At 47.2% G+C, this 21,481-nt stretch overlaps 1 protein-coding gene across 11 annotated transcripts in view; it reads left to right on the top strand.

Annotated features, from left to right (window-relative positions):
• Positions 1-21,481, top strand: part of SGCD (sarcoglycan delta) — a 1,261,231-nt gene that overhangs the window by 845,904 nt on the left and 393,846 nt on the right. For 9 of the 11 annotated variants that reach the window (XM_069653944.1, XM_069653946.1, XM_069653945.1 and 6 more), the window contains one exon: positions 3,600-3,785. In XM_069653944.1, coding sequence (XP_069510045.1) covers positions 3,600-3,785 — 186 coding nt within the window. Of the gene's footprint in view, positions 1-3,599; positions 3,786-3,885; positions 4,036-21,481 lie in introns of those variants that run through there. The other 2 variants (XM_069653950.1, XM_069653951.1) reach the window with 2 other exon arrangements.

Here is a 21,481-nt window from a genome sequence, read left to right as displayed (position 1 = left end):
TCATGGTTACACACATTTGAATGTTAGGGTGAGTGTTGTGAACAGTTATGTGAGCACTAAGCCATGTGTCTTTTATCTGTTTAGAGATTCATACATACAACCCTTTTATCACATACTTGTTTATCAAATATAGAGATCTCTGATCACTGTTATATTTCTGAAATGCTCTGTGATTTAATACAAAGCAGACAGGAACATTCATTGGTACTATTTGTCCCGTTTAGCACTCGCATAGAGGTATTTATAAAGAGTACAATAGGAGCGTACCAGACTGTCCATCTTGGAATGATAACCTTCTATCAAAATATTATTCATATGGTTAGTCTAGTATTGCCCTTTGCGAAACACAAGTGAGGTGGTACGAACAGAACGCCTGCAGCACAATGCCAGTGGGCTCTCAGACAACGGCAGGCTGGTCACACAGTGCAGTGTGCCAGTACAGACAGTTTGAAGATGCATTCAGGCAAGGCCTTTCCTAAGAGCAGGTGACAGAAGAACCATTTACTTGGGCAGCAACAGCTGTGTTTTCACATTAGATTTCTCCTGTAAAGTACTTGAATTACTATTGTAATGAAACCAGCTTCATTTATATAGCAATGATGTATTGATATTGAGGAGGGGTTTTGTCACGCAATACAGAGGTATAGTTTGGGAGTGACGTGTGCCAGTCGGTGGAGGTGGGGGGCACATTCGAGTGTTTCGCCAAGGGCACCAAGGTGGCTACAAACTGCCCTGGGTAGAGCCAGGGGTCATTATGGGCTGTACTCACTCCTTTGTCGTTGTTAGAATCACGTGCCTCTCATGGAGTACCCCCAATCTAAGATGAGCCGGGGTAGTGGTTTTCGGGGACAGCTCTTGTCGCTAAGGAGGGATTTCTTAAATCACTGAACGCTCTCTCTGCCTGCGCATGCCAGGCTCAGGAAATTCTTCATGCATGTCTTGTGCATGAATGCTTCTTAGAATAAATAAATAAATAAATAAATAAATAAGCAAGCAAGCACCTGGCGAAGCCATGACATTTTGTTTAAAAATGTCATTTAAAAGTATTTAGCCAATTACAACAGTAGAACGGGAAGCATACCTCAAACGACAATACCCGCAGCATTGAAATGCTTGATTTCATCCGGGTTGGACAGCGGGGTACATGAGTGGTTTCCACTAGGAGCACATTTTCAACCTCATTAGTCCCCTTTAAACGAGTAGGTTTTTCCCCCGGTGGGACTTTCCATGCTGCTATATTGTTTGAATGCATTTAGCCAAGAACATAGTGGGCCACAGGCTGTAGTGGCAATGGGGGCATTGCATATAGGTGTGTGTGCATATTGAGTTATTGCTGTCTTGTCCAGAGGAAGGCCACTTACAATTAGATTATAGGCCAAAACATTGCTCACTTTTAAATAGTAAGCGAAGATAAGACAAATATTATTCACCGACATGTGCTCCCAGCTCAGAGGATAAGACCACAGAGTTTTCTGTTTGTATTTGCCTCTGTGAATAATTTTTAATTGTTCTGCAGTTGTTATTTAAATTTAGCTCTGGACAACAGATTTTTTTTTAGTATCCATTATTTGTTGATGGTGTGTATCATGCAACACAATTCACAATGTCAATTGTCAAGTTGAGCTCCTAATCTCCAAACATCCAGTTGCGCGGCTAGAACGCTGCAACCAGTTGCGCGGCTAGAACGCTGCCTCCAGTTGCGCGGTTAGAATGCTGCATCTAGTTGCGCGGTTAGAACACTGCATCCAGTTGCGCGGCTAGAACGCTGAATCCAGTTGTGCGGCTAGAACGCTGCATCCAGTTGCGCGGTTAGAACGCTGCATCCAGTTGCGCGGCTAGAACACTGCATCCATTTGCTCGGCTATAACGCTGCATCCAGTTGCACGCTTAGAACTCTGCATCCAGTTGAGCGGCTAGAACGCTGCATTCCTGTGAAAAAAGGGGACTCTCTCAGCTTCTACCATCAGCTGGACTTCAAATGGATCCAGCTAGCACTGCATAAAACTTGCTCCGCAAAGAGAAAATCCCATTTCCGATGGGGACAAAATGAAGCATTTTTGTCACCCCAGATGAACCCTTTCTCTTTAATCCAGGGAGAATATGATGACGTGTAAATACACCTGCAGCGTGTTTGCCTATCTTCAGTGAAGGGATGGGCCCTGCAATTAGCGGAAGTCGGGTCTAATCACGATAACTTTGTGGTCTGTAGTTTTGTAGCGCTGTGAAGCGCAGGTTATATTCCCCGTTGCACCGGCCTAGGAGGCGCTCTAGAGACTCCGATCTGTGAGGGTGGCTGCATCTTGCGTGCTTTTCTCAACAGTGATTGTGTACTCCACTAGCTGTTTGCCAAATATCAGGGGTGGGACAACTGAGCACCCCTGGAATGCCAAATGGACAGTTGCCCAAAATATGGAATGCTGTAGGATTACCTCAAACGTATTCCAATTCATCCATAGCATGTGGGGTGTCTTTGTGATGCCCGGAAGTATGCATATTGGGATTCCAGGTTCTGGGGGTGTAATATCGAACGACATTTACTTCATACGTGCGTTTGTCCTGGTATGGTGACATAATATTCTGTTTAATCAAAATCGTTACTTTTCAAATATACCAGGAAGTGTGATGTAAACATTAAAGACCTTGAATAGAGGTAGCTCAGTGTGGCAGATGAGCTGAAGTGATGACTGAAGTCTGGGTCATTAAAATACCTCAATGGGCCTTAGAGCACCAAACCTGCATTCAACTGGTCCCTGGGGGGTGGAAAGAGGGCGCTAAAGGGAGAAGTGGGGTGCTGCCTGTGCAAAGGCAGTGAAAGTAACTCACGAGAGCAGGAATAGAGTACAGGAAATGTAGAAGAAGAGAGATGGGGCAGAAACCAAGAGCAATTCCTGTCGAAGAAGGTGATGGATAAGTGTCATATTACCCCTTCAGTGGTATGCCCGACAGACACACCCCCAGGAATGATTACTGTTGCCACTGTTCTGCAAGGTTACACAGATACTGCCTCTATAGTGGTAACGTGTGGATTTACTGAAATACCACTGGTGGTGTTTCACTCTTATCTTAATGCATTCTTTCAATCATTTTGCTTTTTACCATTCATATGCTCACCTTGTGGATGATATGGCTACTGTATATATTTCTGTAATTCTTGGCCAACTGCGCATTACCACTGCAAGTGGGTCCGCGTATGGGCATCAGATATGCCCACTTTGTAACCGCCTTTGGCGGTCCCCATGCAGACAGATTTCCCCAGCAGTGAAGGTAAATGCGTGCCCTTCTCTTCACTACTGGAAAAACCTGTAACTTCAGGGAACCGTCTACATCTTTTACCTCCAACCCTGGTGGTGCTAAAAATTGGAGGGCCTCTATCCTAAAATCAGGCGGTATTTAATACCGCCGGCGGCAAATACCTCCAACCCTCTAATTTTTAGTGTTACTGCCAGACCTGTACTAAGGACCAGAGTGGGGTGATGTGCTGTGTGAGCACTGTAGGGGCCTAGCGCGTGCGGGTGGGCAACACGATGACTGGTGCAACATACCTTGCGAACTGCGCACACTGGCTCATGCTTCCTTTCTCCCTCTGCCTCCTTGCCCAGATGCCTCAGGAACAGTACGCGCACAGGAACAACCTCCCAGGCCCCGAAGGACCCCAGATCTACAAGGTGGGCATTTACGGCTGGCGGAAGCGATGCCTCTACTTCTTCGTGCTCCTGCTCATGATCCTCATCCTCGTGAACCTGGCCATGACCATCTGGATCCTCAAGGTCATGAACTTCACCATTGTGAGTAAACACCGGCGTGCTGCCTTTTCAAGGTCATGAACTTCACCATTGTGAGTAAACACTGGCCTGCTGCCTTTTCAAGGTCATGAACTTCACCATTGTGAGTAAACACCGGCGTGCTGCCTTTTCAAGGTCATGAACTTCACCATTGTGAGTAAACACCGGCGTGCTGCCTTTTCAAGGTCATGAACTTCACCATTGTGAGTAAACACCGGCCTGCTGCCTTTTCAAGGTCATGAACTTCACCATTGTGAGTAAACACCGGCGTGCTGCCTTTTCAGCAGCTCCTCCGGCGGTGCTTGCGTTCAGGCCACACTATGATATGATATGATATGATATGATATGATATGATATGATATGATATGGCATTTATAACGCACCTCAAGTGTTTCAAGGCGCAATGAGGCAAGGGAGGGGGAACAGAGGGAGAGACAACTATTTTACTAGGCTAGATGTCATTCAGATCGCGCAAGTGCATGGGAAGGGGGAAGGGGAAAAGTGCGGGAGTGGGAGGGGACAGTGCAGTACATGGGATAAATAGAACAAATAAAACAATACATTAAAAGTGCGGCCAGCTGGTGGCAAGTGCAAAGTTAAGTGCAGACATCAGGTGTCAAGTGCTGGTAGGAGGACGGTAGAGATACAGAAAACAGTCCCCAAGTGCGGGGGCTGCCAAGGAGGCAGTGCAGGTGTGCAACTGGTGGGGGAGGTGACCTGGGCCCGAGATCAGAAGGGTGGCCAGGTAACCAGTGCAGTTTCAGTTTCAGCCAGGAATTCAGCAGGGCAGATGGGGAGAGAAAGCAGAAGCAAAGAGGAAGGTTTTCAGGTGCTTCCGAACCGGAGATGGTTCTCCTCAAGTTTCAGTCTGCCGATAAGATACACTGATATGGGGCTCCAGATACATGCAGGGAAATCAGTTTGTGAAGCAGGGTGGAGGTGGTACGCTGGGCTCTGGGATGTGCTAAACTCTTCGGGGAAACAGATTTCTGGAGGCACAGCTGTGCTGCGCAAAAAAGCATAGCAGAAATGATGGGGTTCAAGCAGCCCCCCCCCAGGGAAGGGTGGAAGTCATGGAGGCAAAAGGGTGTTTCCCCGGAAGCACCAGGATGTGGGAAGGGACAAGGCAGGGTGTCAGGCAGCAAGCACCACTGGGATGTGAGAAATGCATAGGGTGAAAAGGCAAGGTTGCAGTGACGCTCCTGGGGTGTGAGAAAGCATTGCTGGAAAAGTAGTGTTCAGAGGGCAACCCTGTGATGTGAAATAATGGGACACAATTAAGGGGTGGGAGCACATGCGGAGCAGGCAGGACCCAAGGGACACTGCAGAGATTATGACAACACATAGGAAGGGGTGGTGAATGGGGTAGCGCTGAGACTAGAGAGGACTAACAAACAGCGTTCAAGTGTTAGACTGTTACGTCGCAAAGGGGCTGGGGTAAAACATAGCTTAGGTACCAACTTTGAAAATCTGGAAGCCTACAGTGGAGGGCACGTTTTAGTGTGCACCATTCGGATGCTGGAGGCTGTGAGGGGAATGGAGGCTTTACATGGCAGGACACCCTTGAGGGAAACCCTGATGCTGGTCGGTCATGCAGGGATTTGCTTGCACTGCTTGAGGGATCAAAACTCAAAACAGTGCTCCGGTAGCACTACTAGCATGCACGAAGCCCATAGACCTAAGCAGTCCCCAGCTGGCACCGCTGGCATGCAAGAAGCCCATAGCCCAGAGCAGTGCTCGTCTAGCATCACTGGCATTCAGGAAGTCTGCAGAGAAAAGATGGTTTCAGTCTGCACTACTGGCATGTAAGAAGCCCGCAGACTAAAACAGTGCTAGGCTATCACCAATGGCATGCAAGAAGGCCATAGACCAAAGCAGTGCTTGGATAGCACCACTGGTGTACAAGAAGCGCCTAGACCAAAGAAGTGCCCAAGTGGCACTACTGGTGTGCAAGAAGCCCATAACCCACAGCAGTGCTCGGGTAGCACCACTGGCATGCAAGACGCCCATAGCCCAATGCAGAGCTCTGCTAGAAGCCCGTAGAGCATAGATGGGTTCAGGCTGCACCACTGGCATGTAAGAAGCCTATAGACCATAGAAGTGCTAGGCTATCACCAATGGCATGCAAGCAGGCCATAGATCAAAGCAGTGCTTGGATAGCACCACTGGTGTATAAGAAGCGCCTAGACCAAAGAAGTGCCCAAGTGGCACTACTGGCATGCAAGAAGCCCATAGCACAATGCAGTGCTCGGGTAGCACTGCTGGCATGCAAGAGGTTCATAGACCAAAGCAGTGCTCGGGTAGCACCGCTGGCATGCAAGATGCCCATAGACCATAACAGTGCCCAGGTAGCAGCACAAGCATTCAGGAAGCCCGTACAGCAAAGATGATTTCAGGCTACACTACTGGCATGCAAGAAACCCATATCCCACAGCAGTGCTCGGGTAGCACCACTGGCATGCAAGACGCCCATAGCCCAATGCAGTGCCTCTGGGCTCCCCAGCACTTCGGGGTCTGTATCTGCAACCCTTCAGTCCCTTCTCTCGGCACTTATGAGCCACCCGCTGGTTGCACTTGTGAGTAAACTGCACTTCCCCCTGGCACTTCTCCCCTTCCCTCTTCCCCGCACTTGCGCGATCTGAATGTCACAAGGCCCAGTAAGATCGTTGTTTTGTCCTCCCTCGTTTCCCCCTCCTTGTCTGCTTAGAAACACTTTTGTACAGGCGCTTTCTAAATGCCTCATAATATCATATCACATAATAAATAACCCGCAGCAGTGCACGGGTAGCAGCACTGGCATGCAAGACGCCCATAGCCCAATGCAGTGCTCTGCTAGAAGCCGGCGTAGAGCATAGATGGGTTCAGGCTGCCCCACTGGCATGTAAGAAACCTATAGACCATAGGAGTGCTCGGGCAGCACCAATGGCATGCAAGCAGGCCATAGATCAAAGCAGTGTTCCGGTTGCATGACCGTCAAGTAAAAAACCCATAGTGAATGTTGGGTTCAGGAGTCACACGGATCCTGATACTCTATGTAATATACTGGGAGAAAGGCGTTTTTAGGCAATGCCAGGGGAAGGTAGCAACCTCATACAGAACCAACCTCTGTTCTCTGGGCATCTGTCAGGTTCACAAAGGACCAGGGGGCAAAGCAGGGTTTTGGCGGCACTGCTAGGAAGAAGGAAACTCACAATGAAAAGTCAAATCTAATTGTCACCCCTTGTATTCTAGAACCTCGTGGCGTCACTTAGTTAAAGGTCAGGGTCCTTGACACCACCGGAATACTGGAACCTCGTTTTACTAGAGCAAGGTCAAGGGTCATGTTGTTAAATGAAAAGGGGCAGGGGGAGTATAGTTTCGGTGTCAGTTTCTGGGATTAAAGGAACACACATGATTATCGTATGAAATGGCAGCATATAACATAGAAATGCCTTACACGTCAGAGGACTTCTTTACTGTGGGTTCAAACATCATGGCAATACGTGTCATGGAACTGGCATTGGCTGGGTGGAAAAAAAACGATATGGCTGGGTGGCACTATATCGCTGAACTGTTCTCATAAAGCTTTCTGATCAGCTCATTGTGAACACGCATGCTCGTATAGACATGGCTTTTTGTTGTTAAATGGCAGTGTGCACTGTTTACATCTCCCATAACAAAACATTAAGATGCAGTGCATTGAAGGTGGTAACAGCATGCCGCGCAAGCTGGACACACTGACTGACGCATGGCTATTCTTCTCTCGCCACTAGTTCGAAAGCCATGCATGGTGTTATTGACCATCAGTACTGTTTGCAAACCAGCTAAAGGAGGTAGTGGGCTAAGGCTAGCCCTTGAGGGCATGAGCTAGGCATGTTGTGATGTTCACCCCATTCTCTCTTTCAGTTTTTAGATGGTGATGGTGGAGCTGCTTGATTATAAACTGTGCCGATGGGCACATTGGATAGCTGTTAAATAGCTGGGATTAGGGGCAAGGCCCTTGTACACCCACGCAGTACTCTCCTTTTACAGGATTTGTTCATATTACAATTTGGTCTCAAAGTGGCAGCCATTTTAAGTGTGTGCAAAACTTACTCCATTACTATGCAGTACAAATAATGAATAACAGAGTATAGTACTTATCAGCTAACACATAGGAGGCCGTTAATAATCCACTTATTATCTGAGTGTAGCACACATCCCATAATGAATAACATTAAAATGGCCTTCTATATACCAAACCCGTGGAATTACGTAATGTGGTTGACGCAATACTTGCCTGTGCATGTTTGTCATAGTTTCACAGGAGGGATCAGGTTCACTTCAGGGATTTGTGGAGAACCCAAGAAAAGAAGGAGAGAAAGCACACCCTTTCTTATTTATGTTCTGCATACAAGGTCAATGGGCCTCATTCCGAGTAGGGCGGTAAGGGTTAATGGTCACCGGTAACGAGACCGGTGCCGTTAAACCCTTACCGGCCTACAACGAGTTCCCTTTGCGGGTCCTTTTAGCAGGCGTTCATTACGGATCTGCAAAGGGACTTTAGTGCTAATAACGGTACCGTAATTTATGGTACCGTTATTAGCGCCTTCCCCATTCCCATTGAGCCCTATGGCCCATTGAGCCACAGGTACTAAGTGAAGAGATCAATTTCTTCAAAGACCAATTTAGAAAGAGCGGCCTTGATTGACTAGCAGGCTGCAAGAGTGATGATAGATGACATGCTAATTGGTGGAAAGCTATGGTTATGACAAGCCGGTGCCATCTGTGTGCTGCTTACGTGTGTGGAATATTAGAGGGGCACGAGGGTGCCAACCAATTATAGAGGGCCACGCAATAGAGAGCCCTATAGTTTGTATAACCAATGGGACAACGTGTATTTGATGACGTTCGTAGAAACCTGCACTGGAGGAGGGCTTAGTTGCCCCACCTGATGTTAGAGACCCAAGCACCTTCCCTGACAAGTATGGAACATATAACTAGATGTTCCCTGTAAGCCTATCACCTTCCCAAGTAGGTTTTTGTAGTTTGCCACTTAGGTTGACGTCAGTGATGACAAGTTTTACTGTAAAAGCTGTTTGTTTTATTATGTGCTTTGAGTGAGAAGATCGAGCGAGTTCGTTGATGTTCATTGTAACTCCCTGTTGTAGATAATTGAATTGTTAGATAATTGTTTTAGATATTAGAACAGACACACTTTGCCAACTTCCTGAGTCAGTTTGATTATTGATGTTTGAGTATCTTCTGCATCCCCACCCATCTCAAAGTATTGCTACCTCATCTTAAAGGGCTGGGTCGGACACCCCAGTTCAGTGTGTGTGTGTTCGTAGGTGGGGCGACAGAAAGGCATTTGGTGTAGAAGGGGGCAGAGAGTGAGGGAAGGGGGAATCCGGCGTGAAACCCCCCGAATGACAGAAAAACTCGCCAGTTTTGGAGGGGTGGGAAAGGGAAGGGGTGGAGTGGACTGTTTTGGGAAACATGCTAATTGATATTCCGGCATATTGGGGGACACAGAAAAACGACCAAAATAAGTCAGTCTTTTTTGTGTTCGATCCTCAATATGCGGGAATGTCGCATAGAACCGATGATCATCAAGTATAGTCAGAGAGTCCTTTGAGACAGATTTCTATGTTTGACACCTGTTTTTGATAATTAGTTGGTACGTTTTAGTAGTGTCTTTATAGACTGAAGAGCCTTTTATTATTATTAATGGGATAGCTTTGGGAGGGATCAATAAGTGGTGTGCTGTGACGCGTGTCAGCAATCACTCATGCAAGACCAGCAGCATGGGCAGGGGTAGACTGGGAACCAAAAGAGGCTCTGGAAATAAGTGGACCCATATTACACGTTTTCGGCAAGCCCAACTCTTTTCCTGTGGGAAAATGTCAAAATTGGTCTGGGGTGCAGCGGCCTAGCGGGAAATCTCCAGGGTTCTCTAGGCCAGTCCACCCCTGAGCATGGGTGACAGTCGCTAGTGAGTAAGATTAACTGTGCTTTATTCAATATCCAGAGCTACAGTATTTCTGCGCATTCAGGAGCAGGCTGGCATGGTAGTGCTTCTCACAGTGGGCCCTCCCTTCTCAACGCTCATTTTCCCCCTCACGCATGCGTGGCCTCCCTATGGCCCTGCTGCCGCACATCATTCCTCGTGGGCACAGAAAGTGATGCTGTTACAACATATCATCTGTTCTCAACGGAAGTCAAACTTCTCAGGTCATGTGTTAATAAGTCCCAATCTGCCAGGAAATTTTCCTTCACTCCTGGCTCTAGCCCTTTCGACATCGACAGTAATCTCTTCTGTGATAGGTGGGGGCACATTATCACACGTGACTGTCTTCATCTTCTTCCAAGGGCTCCTGTGGCTCATACACAGCCTCTGCAGTTTCATCAACCTTGCTACCTGCCTGAAAGGCGGTCTTAGAGGGGCCCTCGATCGTCTCAGGCAATGAACTGTTCTTGCCGCCTTGTCAAGGCTTATGGGTTACTGTGATTCTCGCTTAGAGCATCTTCATGATCAGAACTTCCTTTCTTGTAAAGTGCTACTCACCCCAGCTGTTGTGGTATGAGTGCAGAGTATGATGTTCATGCTTCATAAGTTGAAAGGGGGATATTCCTGTGATGGTATTAGGGGCACGTCAGTGTGCCTCATTCTAAGTTTGCCGGCACTGTTGTTTCCGGACCGGCAAATTATGGGCTTGTCTGCCAGAGCTGCTGTGCCCAACAGGTTTGACCCTGCCGGGCACAGTGGTCACGGCAGGCAAAGCCATCACAGAAGCACTGGCATTAACAACAGTGCCAGTGCTTCCGTGTCCCCACTCGCATAGAGTCCTGTTGGACTCTATGGGAATGGGGATTAACGAAATTACTGGTGCCTGGTAATTTATTAAGAGTCCAGCGGCAACCCGCCAGTAGCACCATCACGGTTAACTCCGGACCCGTAATGAAGCCCAGTGTCTTGCTATCGTTTCATTCACAATAGTGTAAGGGATTTTGCATGAAGCCATCACCAGCTGCAGGCTCCCGTTGATGAACCTATTGGCCTTTTATATCTGTCCATTGGCTTGGGGTGATACAGTGGCACCGTGCACTCAGTGATGTTGTCCTTGTCCAAAAGGTTTTCATCTCTCCAGACGCCAGCTGAATTCCCTCATCAGTAACCAGAAATCTTGGCAAGCCTTCCCTGTCTTATATATCCTTGGGAATGAAATGTGCTTCGGTCCACTCTGATAGTTTGCCACCATGATGCTGTATCTGTGGTCGGGACCATGAGTGCTAATGGGCTAATAAAGTTGAGTCCAACTTTCTCCTATGGAGAAAGCAATGGGTTGTGGCGGTTAAGGTGGTATTGTTTATTTGATATTGTTTTATATTTCAAATAAAAAGCGGTCCCCTTGGAATCCCTTTAAAATACCCGCCTTGGCGTCTGTGTTCCAGTCAATGGGGTCAACGGCAAGGTAAGAGCTCCGGGGGGTTTAGCCCATTGCCCTTTGCAGTGAGGGTTTAACATCTAATTTATATTTGCAGGTTACCTAGCGACGCTCCACTTGCAGCTGGTCTATGGGGAAGAAGTGGGGGAGGGGGTCCCTGGCATGGGGAAAGCAATGTGCATGCTGCCAGGACATGGCAAGAAACATTCAGGGCTTTACGAGGCCTGACACGCAGTCCACTTGGTCTTACCTCCAACTGGGTAGATGATGGATAATGAAGGTGTGTTCAGCTTGACTCACTAGCCTCAGGGAGGATGACTTAGTTCCTCCAGGGCGAACTTGTCGTTTATGGGGGGTCATTATGACCCTGGCGGTAGATGTGCCGGTAAATACCGGCACAGCTGCCGCCAAAGTCATGAATTTACCGGCACCCGGCAATGGGGACTTACCCAGGCATTACAGCCCCGACAGACCCGGTAAATCCCCATTGCCAGGTGCCAGTAATTATTACTCCCCATTCCCATTTGAGTGCCATTGGACTTTCATGAATGGTGCCGGTGCATCCGTCGAGGTCTGTTCGTGGGTGCCGGTCTGCCCGCCAGGTCAGACCTGGTGGGCAGAAAGGCACCCGCAAGCAGAACTCGTAGTTTGCCGGTCCGGTAACGACGGTGCCGGTAGCTTACTGGCACCATTGTGACTAGACCGGCAAACTTGTAATGAGGATAGTCAGTATACAGATTTCATTTGGTGCCCCATATATAGATGCAGAAATATTCTGCAGTCAATGTGCAGGCCAATACCTCTGTTTCAATAACCAAATAGTTTGGTGCTTCCGTCAACAAAGATTAGGAGAGAAAAGCAAAAATACATTCTTCTTTTCGCCCTTTTTGAGTGAGGGTGGCTTCATCGCTATAGGAGCTCGCATCAAAAGTGATGCTAGTCATCAACTTTGGATCAAAGGGCTTGAGTTAGGGTGTATGTTGGATGGGCATTTTGACTTTTTAAAATGCTTTCTGCTGAGCTTTGCACCACTAAAACTCCCACTTTTCTGGAGGCCTGTGTTTAGGGGTTCATTCTATTCCGAGAACTCTGGAGTTATTTTTGCGCAGTCTTCAGTCAGGCCGAGGAAGAACTTTAATTATTCCTTTGAAGTTGGGTTGGGTCATCTAGTGTTGCTTCTACCAGGTCTAGTTTTGATTGAATGCTGTCAGACGAAAGAGTTTAGCTTAGATGCTACTCTCCTTGTGCTGTTTCTGGCTCGCTGGAAATAGCTTTTGCAAGACTGTCGCTAGGGTATTGTGGACTGAGAAAGTTTCTCCGTAAATTAGTATATCATCTTGCAAAAATGCCACATTTGAAATGTTACTGAGTAGCAAATCCATCATTCTCTGAAATAATTAAGTGGCCAATGACCGGCCAATGGGCATTCTCATGTACCACAAGGTGCCAAATGAGGTGATGAATGATTTGAGGGATGTTGAGTCTTTGTGAAGCTTTATGTGATGATATGTGTCGCTCATGTAAAGTTTAGAGAAGACTCTGACATTCTTCAGCATTAATCTTAACTCGCAGTATTTGCAAATCAGAAATTAGCATTAATTATCGCTTACTCCAGACTCCTCAGATCTACACAGAGTGAATTTTGTTGTTCCCTGGTTTCTTGATAAGGACCACAGGGCTCAGCCATTCTGAGGACTCATAGGGTTCTATTGTTTAATAATTTTGTAGTTTCTTGAAAAGCTCTTTGATGTCCTCCAGCTATGTCAGGTACGGGTCAGAACTTGCGTTTTCTCGGGCTACTCTTCAAAGCAGTGAAGATAATTTCTCGTGCAGCCTAGTGTTATACTGTAGAGGTCTTCATGTTGATCTACTATCCATTTCCAGTCAGCGTCTTCAATGCAAAGTACTTGTTGTCTGCAGTTGGGATATAGCATGATATTTGGCTTAGTCAGACCAACCCAGGACTGCTGGTTAGTCTGCGGTAAAGTAAACTTTGGTGTTGGTCTTGTGCCCTTTGACCTCTGGATGCCATGTCTTGAATCCTAACATGGTGACTTTGTGACCACCATACTCTGTGAGGATTATAGCCACCTTCTTTACTTAGATGTTTTCTCCACCAAATATTTTCTTGTAGGCGTTTACTGGTATGACGGCGAGATCTGATCCAGTGTCTGCAGTGAGAAACCGGAAGGTGTCTCACCCGCTAGTCCCCGGGGATCTGTCATCCAGGTGGCCAGGACACGACCATCGCTTTTAGATCCAGTTCCTGGGGGTGGACCAATGAGGGAGGATCACCTGGATGGTGGGTCTTCAGGGAGTGTGGCACTGGATGGTGAGACACAGTATCCCCTTCCCTGTAACACCTTTTCCCCATCCTACCAGGTAGGATACCAAGGTACTCAACCCTCCAACCCCATCCCGACACAATTTCTCACAGACAGTTCACCAATACAATGGTCAGGCAATTACAGATGATTACACCCACCTGACTTCCATCACACTTCCCCACACGGATAAAAGGCAGAGCACAAAAGCACACTGTGAGTAAGGCAAGGCACACGAGGAAGCAGCAGTTCCAAGATGGCAGTTTAATATGAAGAGAAATACGGCAAACCCAGACAGGGTTGCAAGGAGGGAAGTGCCCTTGACCTTCTCAGACCATTACTTTCATGAAACTTGGAAAAAAAGAAACCTGAGATTGGGGATTTAAGCGGAACAAGCCTGCATTGTGTTCCAGAGGTATTCATGGCTATCCCGGGTCGATAACCAATGTGGGAGGAGTATTTGCTGCCATGGTACTGTCCTTGGCTCCTACAACACAGCAGCACCAGTAAAGACAGCACAGGCAGTGAGTCGGAGAGACTGATACCAGACCTGCCTATGTTAGAACCAAGGTTGCAAGCAGCAACATTGTATGAAGAAATCTAAAGAGAACAGTGTGTGCAACATATGTGATGAGTGACACAAATATTATTGAAAACCAGAGGAGTGACTGAACTTTGGAGGCCAAAAAAGATACTGTAGACAGAGTTGTCTCTGTTAGGTATCCAACTGGTTGGTAACTGTGAGATGGGAATTTGAGATCAAATTGGTCCTGCAATGGGTCCAGCTAAACCCAGTGCACATTTGAAAGTCTTCGATACTTTAATGCGAATTGAAATTGGTCCGAGCCCGGCAGAGGGAGACAAATTGTATAAGGTGAAGTATCTTAGCCTGGCCGACGGGGATCCAGGTTGAACCGTGAATCACCAGAGATAGAATATTCTCTGAACATTGTAAAAAGGGGGATCTGAGCCCGGAAGAGGGGGATCCACAATAACAACCGTGTTATAAAAGGGATCTGAGCCCAGCTAGGTGGGATCCAGAGTGAATCACGCAAATTGAATACTTATAATAGGAAAGGAACTTTGTTTTGTGTTTTTGTACATCAGGCCCTCTGAATCAAGAAACTTTTAAGAAGAAAAGAGACTTGGGCACAGACGGCCCTGATGCTGGTAATGGAACTGTATCCTTGTCCTGAAGAAGCCAGAATGTGTGCTTTGCTCTAATGAGCCGTGTTGTCCCGTGCTGAAAACATGGAGAAGGGGGGCTAACGGACTGAACATCCTGACATATCATTTTGTGAACACGTCTTTCTTTTTCATGACCGCTAGCCCACATTATGTATTTTTAGTTGTAAGGATTGGCAATCTTTTTTTTAGTATAGGCCCTTTTATTTTGACGAAACTGCACAAGGACTGCAATATTATTATTTGATGGTTGTAGCTTGCTCCCATCTGTAGATTTAGTATTAGATAGTCATTTATCACACCCTTGTTGAAGTGCAATAAACGCCCTTGAACTGTGGTCACTTGTGTCTGTCTTACTTTTGATACCATGCCATCCTTACACTGGCAATAGATCAAGTTAATTTTCCTTTACACAGATGGTAAATTAGGGTTTGGATTTTTTCTGAGGCTAAGTTCTAATGCTAAAATGGTGTTCTCATATTCACTTCAATTAGCGCCAAAGTTCATTTATTTTGCCACAGCAGCCACTAGCCTGTTGCTCCTTTGCACAGGTGAAGTGGCCTACACGGCCACATGCTTCACATGCTTTAGTCTCTTGTGAGCATATGCCATCATTTCCAAGATGCCGATTGCTGCCGGATCTGTGACATGACAAGTGGCGTTTGGATGAATTCTCTGTACAGTTCTTTGGTTCGCTCCCTTCTTCAGAACGCGCTTCATGTGCTTGCTGGATATGACTCAGAGATGGCTGGGATTTCTGAAGCCTGCTGTTCATTCCGCCTCAACACTGTTGCTTCAGATGATCTACCTATGTGCACAGTGTCAAATAACTTGACCTTTTTCGTGAATACATTTTTCGGGCTTCTTTTTGTTGTACACATGCACCACAAGCATGTTCCTTATCACTTGTCACTGAAATGTAAATATAATGTCATAGTAATCTGTGCACTGATTGGGTGCCTGAGCTGACGCGTAAAATCTACTTTTGTGTAGCACTAATATCTGAGTGCCATTGTTGTCTCATTCAAGGGTACTTTCTTTAGGCCTGCACATTTATTTTGACCCTTTCACCACCAGTGGGTTAAGTAGCATAGCCTTTTCCCTTTGAGGGGCAAACTTCAAATAGCATCAATGTGTGTCACAAACCATGGTGGCCATTGGTTTCACAAGATGGATGGTTATCTCAGCAGCTGTATGGGTGGTGGGGTCACTCCCTGCACGACATGGTCGGTGGATGTTGAGCCTGTCCTTGGCCAATTTGTAGTAATACGTGTCAGCAATCACTCATACACAGACCGGGGCTTGGATGACATTCATCAATGAGTAAGATTAACTGTGCTTTAATTCTTAACAGAAGTTATGCACTTTCAGGTGTGGCTCGCCGGCAGAACGGAGCTTCTCTCTTTGGTGGCCCCCCCCTTTTCAATGCATGCTTTTCCACTCGTGCATGCCTTGCCTCCCTGTGGCCCCACCCTTGCATGGGCGTAGAGAGTTACGCGAGAGATCGGTACCACATGTTGGTTCATGACTGGATTTCTTTGAGGCCTGTTTCCCCTGATTGACTGGTGCTTGAATCTAGGACTGAGTTTGGCCTTTGGTGCTTTGTAGGCTCGGCTGATATACTAAAAACCTCTTCCCAAGATGGCAAAATCTTTGTGGGTCTTGTGGGATATGTTGGGGATCAGACTCTACTCCGAGGACGATGATGAGCTCCATATTTTTTGTTGTATTGCCTGCAGAAGTCACCGTGCTTAATGGTGCTTTACCAACTGGTTTGTCATATCACTCGTGTGCACCACAAATGTCCAACAACTTTCCTTTCTTTTCATTGTGAACCTCTCCTCAGCCGTTGGTGGATTCCCCAGCGCATCCTTCTCTGCACACCTCAGCCCCGGATCTCACATGCCATACAGCCCCTTACAGGTCTTCTGCCACCTTAGCTATTCCAGCCCTCCTTTACACTGAACTACCCCTAGTAGTGATGTCTGCACTCTTGTACCCTTCTGTACTCCCTCTGTGATTTCTGAACTCTTTTCCATTCTGCACTCTACTCAGGGAGACCTACACTTGGTTGTTTAACTTCTGCAACCCACCACTGATTAAAGGGCTCTTTCTTTCCTTCTCTGACCCCAGAGCAATTCCTGCACGATGTTTACCTTCTCTAACTCCTGAGTTTTTCATATACTCTTGTATCCTTTTCTACCCCCTCCGAGATGCCTGAACTCTTTAATTCTTCACCAACCCTCAGTGATTCTTGCACTCTCTTTTTTATCCTTCTCTCTCCCCTCACTGAGCCCTGCACTCTTTCACTCCTCTCTACCCTTCAGTGTGACGTGTGCTCTCTCTTTTATCCTTTTCTGCCCCCTCAGTTATTCCTGCACTCTCCTTGACCCCTGTATTGGTCTTTCCGTGATCCCTGCACTCTTTGACCCTTCTCTTCCCCCTCATTGGTTGTTGCACCCTCCCTTTTATCTTTTTCGTCCCCTGCGTTATTGCGGCACTCTCTCCTCCGCCCCTTTCCCTTTTTGTAGCAGATGTTACGCTTATTCACTGCCCATTACTCCCATTAGTTTCTGATCTCGGTCCTTTGCCCCACATAACAACGTTCTCACCAGGGGAGTGCAATACTACTGCGGGGTCTGGGGAGTATAGAGAGCATGGGAGCATGTGTGTGGACTAATGAGTGCCGTGCAATGCTACCAGAAATATGATTTAGTAGGAAACTGGTCCAGGTCCTTTGATCTGCATACCACAACTCCTCAAGTCCGAGGATATTACAACAATGTATGTCCCCTTCAGCAAAGTGCTACTTTGGCACACACCTCCCTTCAAATGAGGCTGGGGCTGATGGTTTAGGGCCTTTTTGGTGGCACCTCCCTTGAATGGAACTCTTGTAGGCACTATCTGGCTGCTTGCAGGGCCACAACAGACACTCATGCATCCCTAGCCACGGGGATCCCAGGTGGCCCAGTGATTGTTAATGTCTATGGGTGTGATCATGTAATTGCTCCTTCTGCACAAGTTGCAAGGGTATCCCTTTCATTTTGTGTTAAACCACTAGCTGTGTCTAGGGAAAGTCAAACCAGGCAACACCACAGGGATCCACCTCAGGGCACTCCAGACTCCCCCCGACCCCCAACTGAAGTGTTTCCGTAACCGCGGTGGAGGGAATTGCTGAGTGGGTTCTGAGAGGGAACCGTAACATTATCACATCAATTATGGCAGCAAATATCTTTTCTATTTAGAGCCTGCTGGAGGCCACCAGTAATGTGCTGCATCATTAGAGACGTTGTGATATACATGAAACATTATGTGTGCCTGCTGGGGTCTGTAAAAAGAACTGTGTGGTCTAAGGAAGAACAAAGGAGACTATGTGAGACCACTGGAAATTGTGTAGGACCGCTGGGAAACTGAGCGTGGCCACTGGAAACCGTGTGAGACTAATGGCCAAGACATGCTCAACTGATGCTCCATAGCCACCTGCTTTTAGCCCACTAGTATTACCAAGCAGAGCAACCTCCTGTTAATACGGAATCGCTACTATTGCCACCTGTTTTACATATCGCACTGGTTAGTTGTATTCTATGTCTCCACCTCAGTGTTGATGTCTATTGTTAGATCACTCACTGCCTCCTGTATGACATTCCTTAACTGATCAACTAGCCCACTTTGACCCCCGTGTCACCAATGTATCCCAGGACTAACCCACAGGCATCTTACATGCACATGCTGCAGAACACACAACTCATCACACCAACCTGGCACCTTATGCTAGCACTGGTGCTTGCCCTAATCACTTACCTTAATTCTGCCCCGTTAATAATGCAGAATTCCAATAGGACCTATCCCTCTCACACTCCCCCATGGGAATGTTGCACCACCACCCCAACCTACCCACAGTACGCTATCCATGCCTCCCATGGGTGCCCCTCAGCCCACTCAGTATCTAGGCTCCCAAGGCTTAGGTCGCCCACTGAACCTTTACTACACCACAGTATCCCCAGACCTACAGTCGTGAGGAACCTCAGGCTGGGGTCTACCACTCACCACGCCTATGTCACCAAGTGTACTACAGCCAAAGACTTTGACATCTTGCCAGAAACATCACTTAAGGCACCTTCACAATGGATTCCCGCCACCCCTACAATCACCCTCTGTACACACAAAACCCTCACCAAAAAGCTACTACATTCGCCCTCCCCTCCTGGGACCTCCTTCCCTCTCTCCACAGCTTCTCCCCCTCCAACTCACCATACAAAGAAGGCCTCCCCGTCGCCCCTCTCAAATGTGCACTCATAAATGCATGCTCTCTCCCAGCCCATGCGTTGGAGATTAACGACCTCCTCACTATTCACGATCTATATTTACTTGCTATCACAGAGACATGGCTCCATGAGGCGTCTGGTCCCGCCATCTCACTAGCCCTCCCACCTGGATACTCCATCCTCCGACAAGACACACAGCAGTTGAAAGGAGGAGGTATAGCTCTTATAATGAAAGATGCCCTGTCCATCAGGCTTTGCAACCATCCTTGGGAAGGCAACGCTGACTATCTCTCAGCTAAACTGTCTTTGTCCCCTAACTGCACCATAAATGTACATCTCATCTACGACCACCAGGCCCAGCCCTAGACTTCAAAGGACATCTCCTCCACCTACTCGGCAACAACCTTAAAAATACCACCAAAACTATCCTACTCGGCGACCTTAATCTAGGCCTAAATGATCTCAAAGACAGCCCTAGCCAAGGAACTCAAAGACTTGTTGTTCCTTGAAAAAGTCACCAGACTGACTCATTGCAAAGGTCGCACCCTCGACTGGGTGGCCAACCACAACTGCTCAACCACCATCAACTCCAACGCTGCCTACCCATGGACGGACCATAACTGTATCCAATTCACCATTCCTACAGCACCAACCACTCAAACGCTCACCTATGCTCCTCCAGCTCAGGTTTGAAGCTCTAAAAATGAACTAAAGACAACCTTCTTTCTTTCCTGGAGGTCCCTGAACTCAAGCCCCCATTCTCTAGTGACCCTAGCACACTTGCAGATATCTAGGCCAATACCCTCACCTCGATGCCATAGCCCCAATCGAATGCAAAAAAGAGAAACATCTATGCACGTTAACTCCTGGTTCACAGATGAACTTTAGGCTCTACGTAGCAGTAAATGTAATGCATTAACCAACTGGCAATCCAAGCCCAGTGATTTCACCAAGGAAGACTTTTAAAGGCTAACTGCACAGTATAAAGAATCGATCATTAAAACAAAATCTAACTCTTTCAACTCATGGATTTCTAAAGCTAACTCTCAATCCAAGGAAATGTTCACCATTTTCAGAGACCTAATCACCCCCTCCACCAGCCCTGATGAGATCACTAAAGATGAAGCATAGTGCTCTAGCATACAAGCAGCCCTGCTCAGCAAAATAGATCTACTCCAAGAAAAATACAGGTGCAACTCAAAGCCCTACTTCACCACGACCAGCCTCCCTTGACCAGCCACCCACCCTTTAATTCCTCCGACCAGCGCTTTTCATTCCGAGACGTCACAGAATCAGAAGTCCTCAACCTCCTCCAACATCCTAAACCATCTATGTGCAAAGGAGACACTTGTCCTCCCAACATTATTAAAGAAAGCGCTGACTCTCTGGCACCTCTCCTAACTGCATTCATTAATGCATCATTTACAACAGGCACTGTCCCCTCCAGCCTCAAAGTAGAATGGGTACGCTCACTACTAAAAAAAACAACACCGTAGATCCCTCCTCCCCAACAACTACCGACCTATCACCACTGTCCTGTTTCTCCTCAAAATCCAGGATAAAGCAGCTCACAACCAGATTCAACTCTTCCTCAAATCTAATTCCATACTCGGTAAAAGACAACCAGGATTTCGCAAAGGCCTTGGCACAGAAACCACCCTTCTAGACCTTAAAAACCAAATAACAGATATTGTGGACGGCGGTAAGCCAGCTCTCTTCCTACTTCTCCACCTCTCGGCCGCTTTTGATCTGGTGGATCACAAGATTCTTACCTCACATCTCACTCATGCAGCACAATTTTCCAAAGAGGCTTCCTCGTGGATCACATCCTTCCTAGAAGGAAGAGCCATAAAGGTTTTCTCTAACCAGGCGAGTGCTGCTCCAACCACCATCCACTGGGTAGTCGCGCAGGGCTCTTTCACAGCTCCCACTCTTTACAACCTGTTCACAAAGCCACTCTTTGACAAACTGGACTCCCTCGGCATAGCATATACCAATTATGTTGATGATACGCAGGTACTTCTGCCACTCTCAGGCTCCTATGACCAAGACGCCACAGCCCTCCACCGCATATACTACACCATCCAAGCCTGGAGGGCGGCCAATGGGCTGTGTCTCAACAGAGACCAAACAGAGATTATTCTCATGGGCCCCAAAGAAACGCTATCCAAGCTTGATAAACAATACTGCAACTTCACCATTGATAACTCCATCATCCCTGCCTCCTCATCAGTAAAGAAACTAGGGGTTTTCTAAGACTTTATCCTGTCCATGAAGCGACAGGTCAGCGCCATTGCCTCCGCCTCTGCCACACCACTGAGCTAATAAATGCAGTAAAACCCTTCATATCCAAACAGAATTGCATTTCAATAGCTAGGGCCACTATTGGGGCTAAACTAGATTATTGTAATGTCCTCCTAGCAGGCACTTTCGCAACAAGTCTAAATAGACTCCAATTCATACAAAAACATTGCTCCTATATAAAGAGCCAAGCAGGGTGGGATAGGTTTCCCACATAT

The sequence above is a fragment of the Ambystoma mexicanum genome, chromosome 3q, assembly GCF_040938575.1.
Source record: "Ambystoma mexicanum isolate Mex_15411 chromosome 3q, UKY_AmexF1_1, whole genome shotgun sequence".
Lineage (NCBI taxonomy): Eukaryota > Metazoa > Chordata > Amphibia > Caudata > Ambystomatidae > Ambystoma > Ambystoma mexicanum.
The sequence above is the reverse complement of the archived record's forward strand: the minus strand, read 5'-3'. Positions and strand labels throughout refer to the sequence as shown.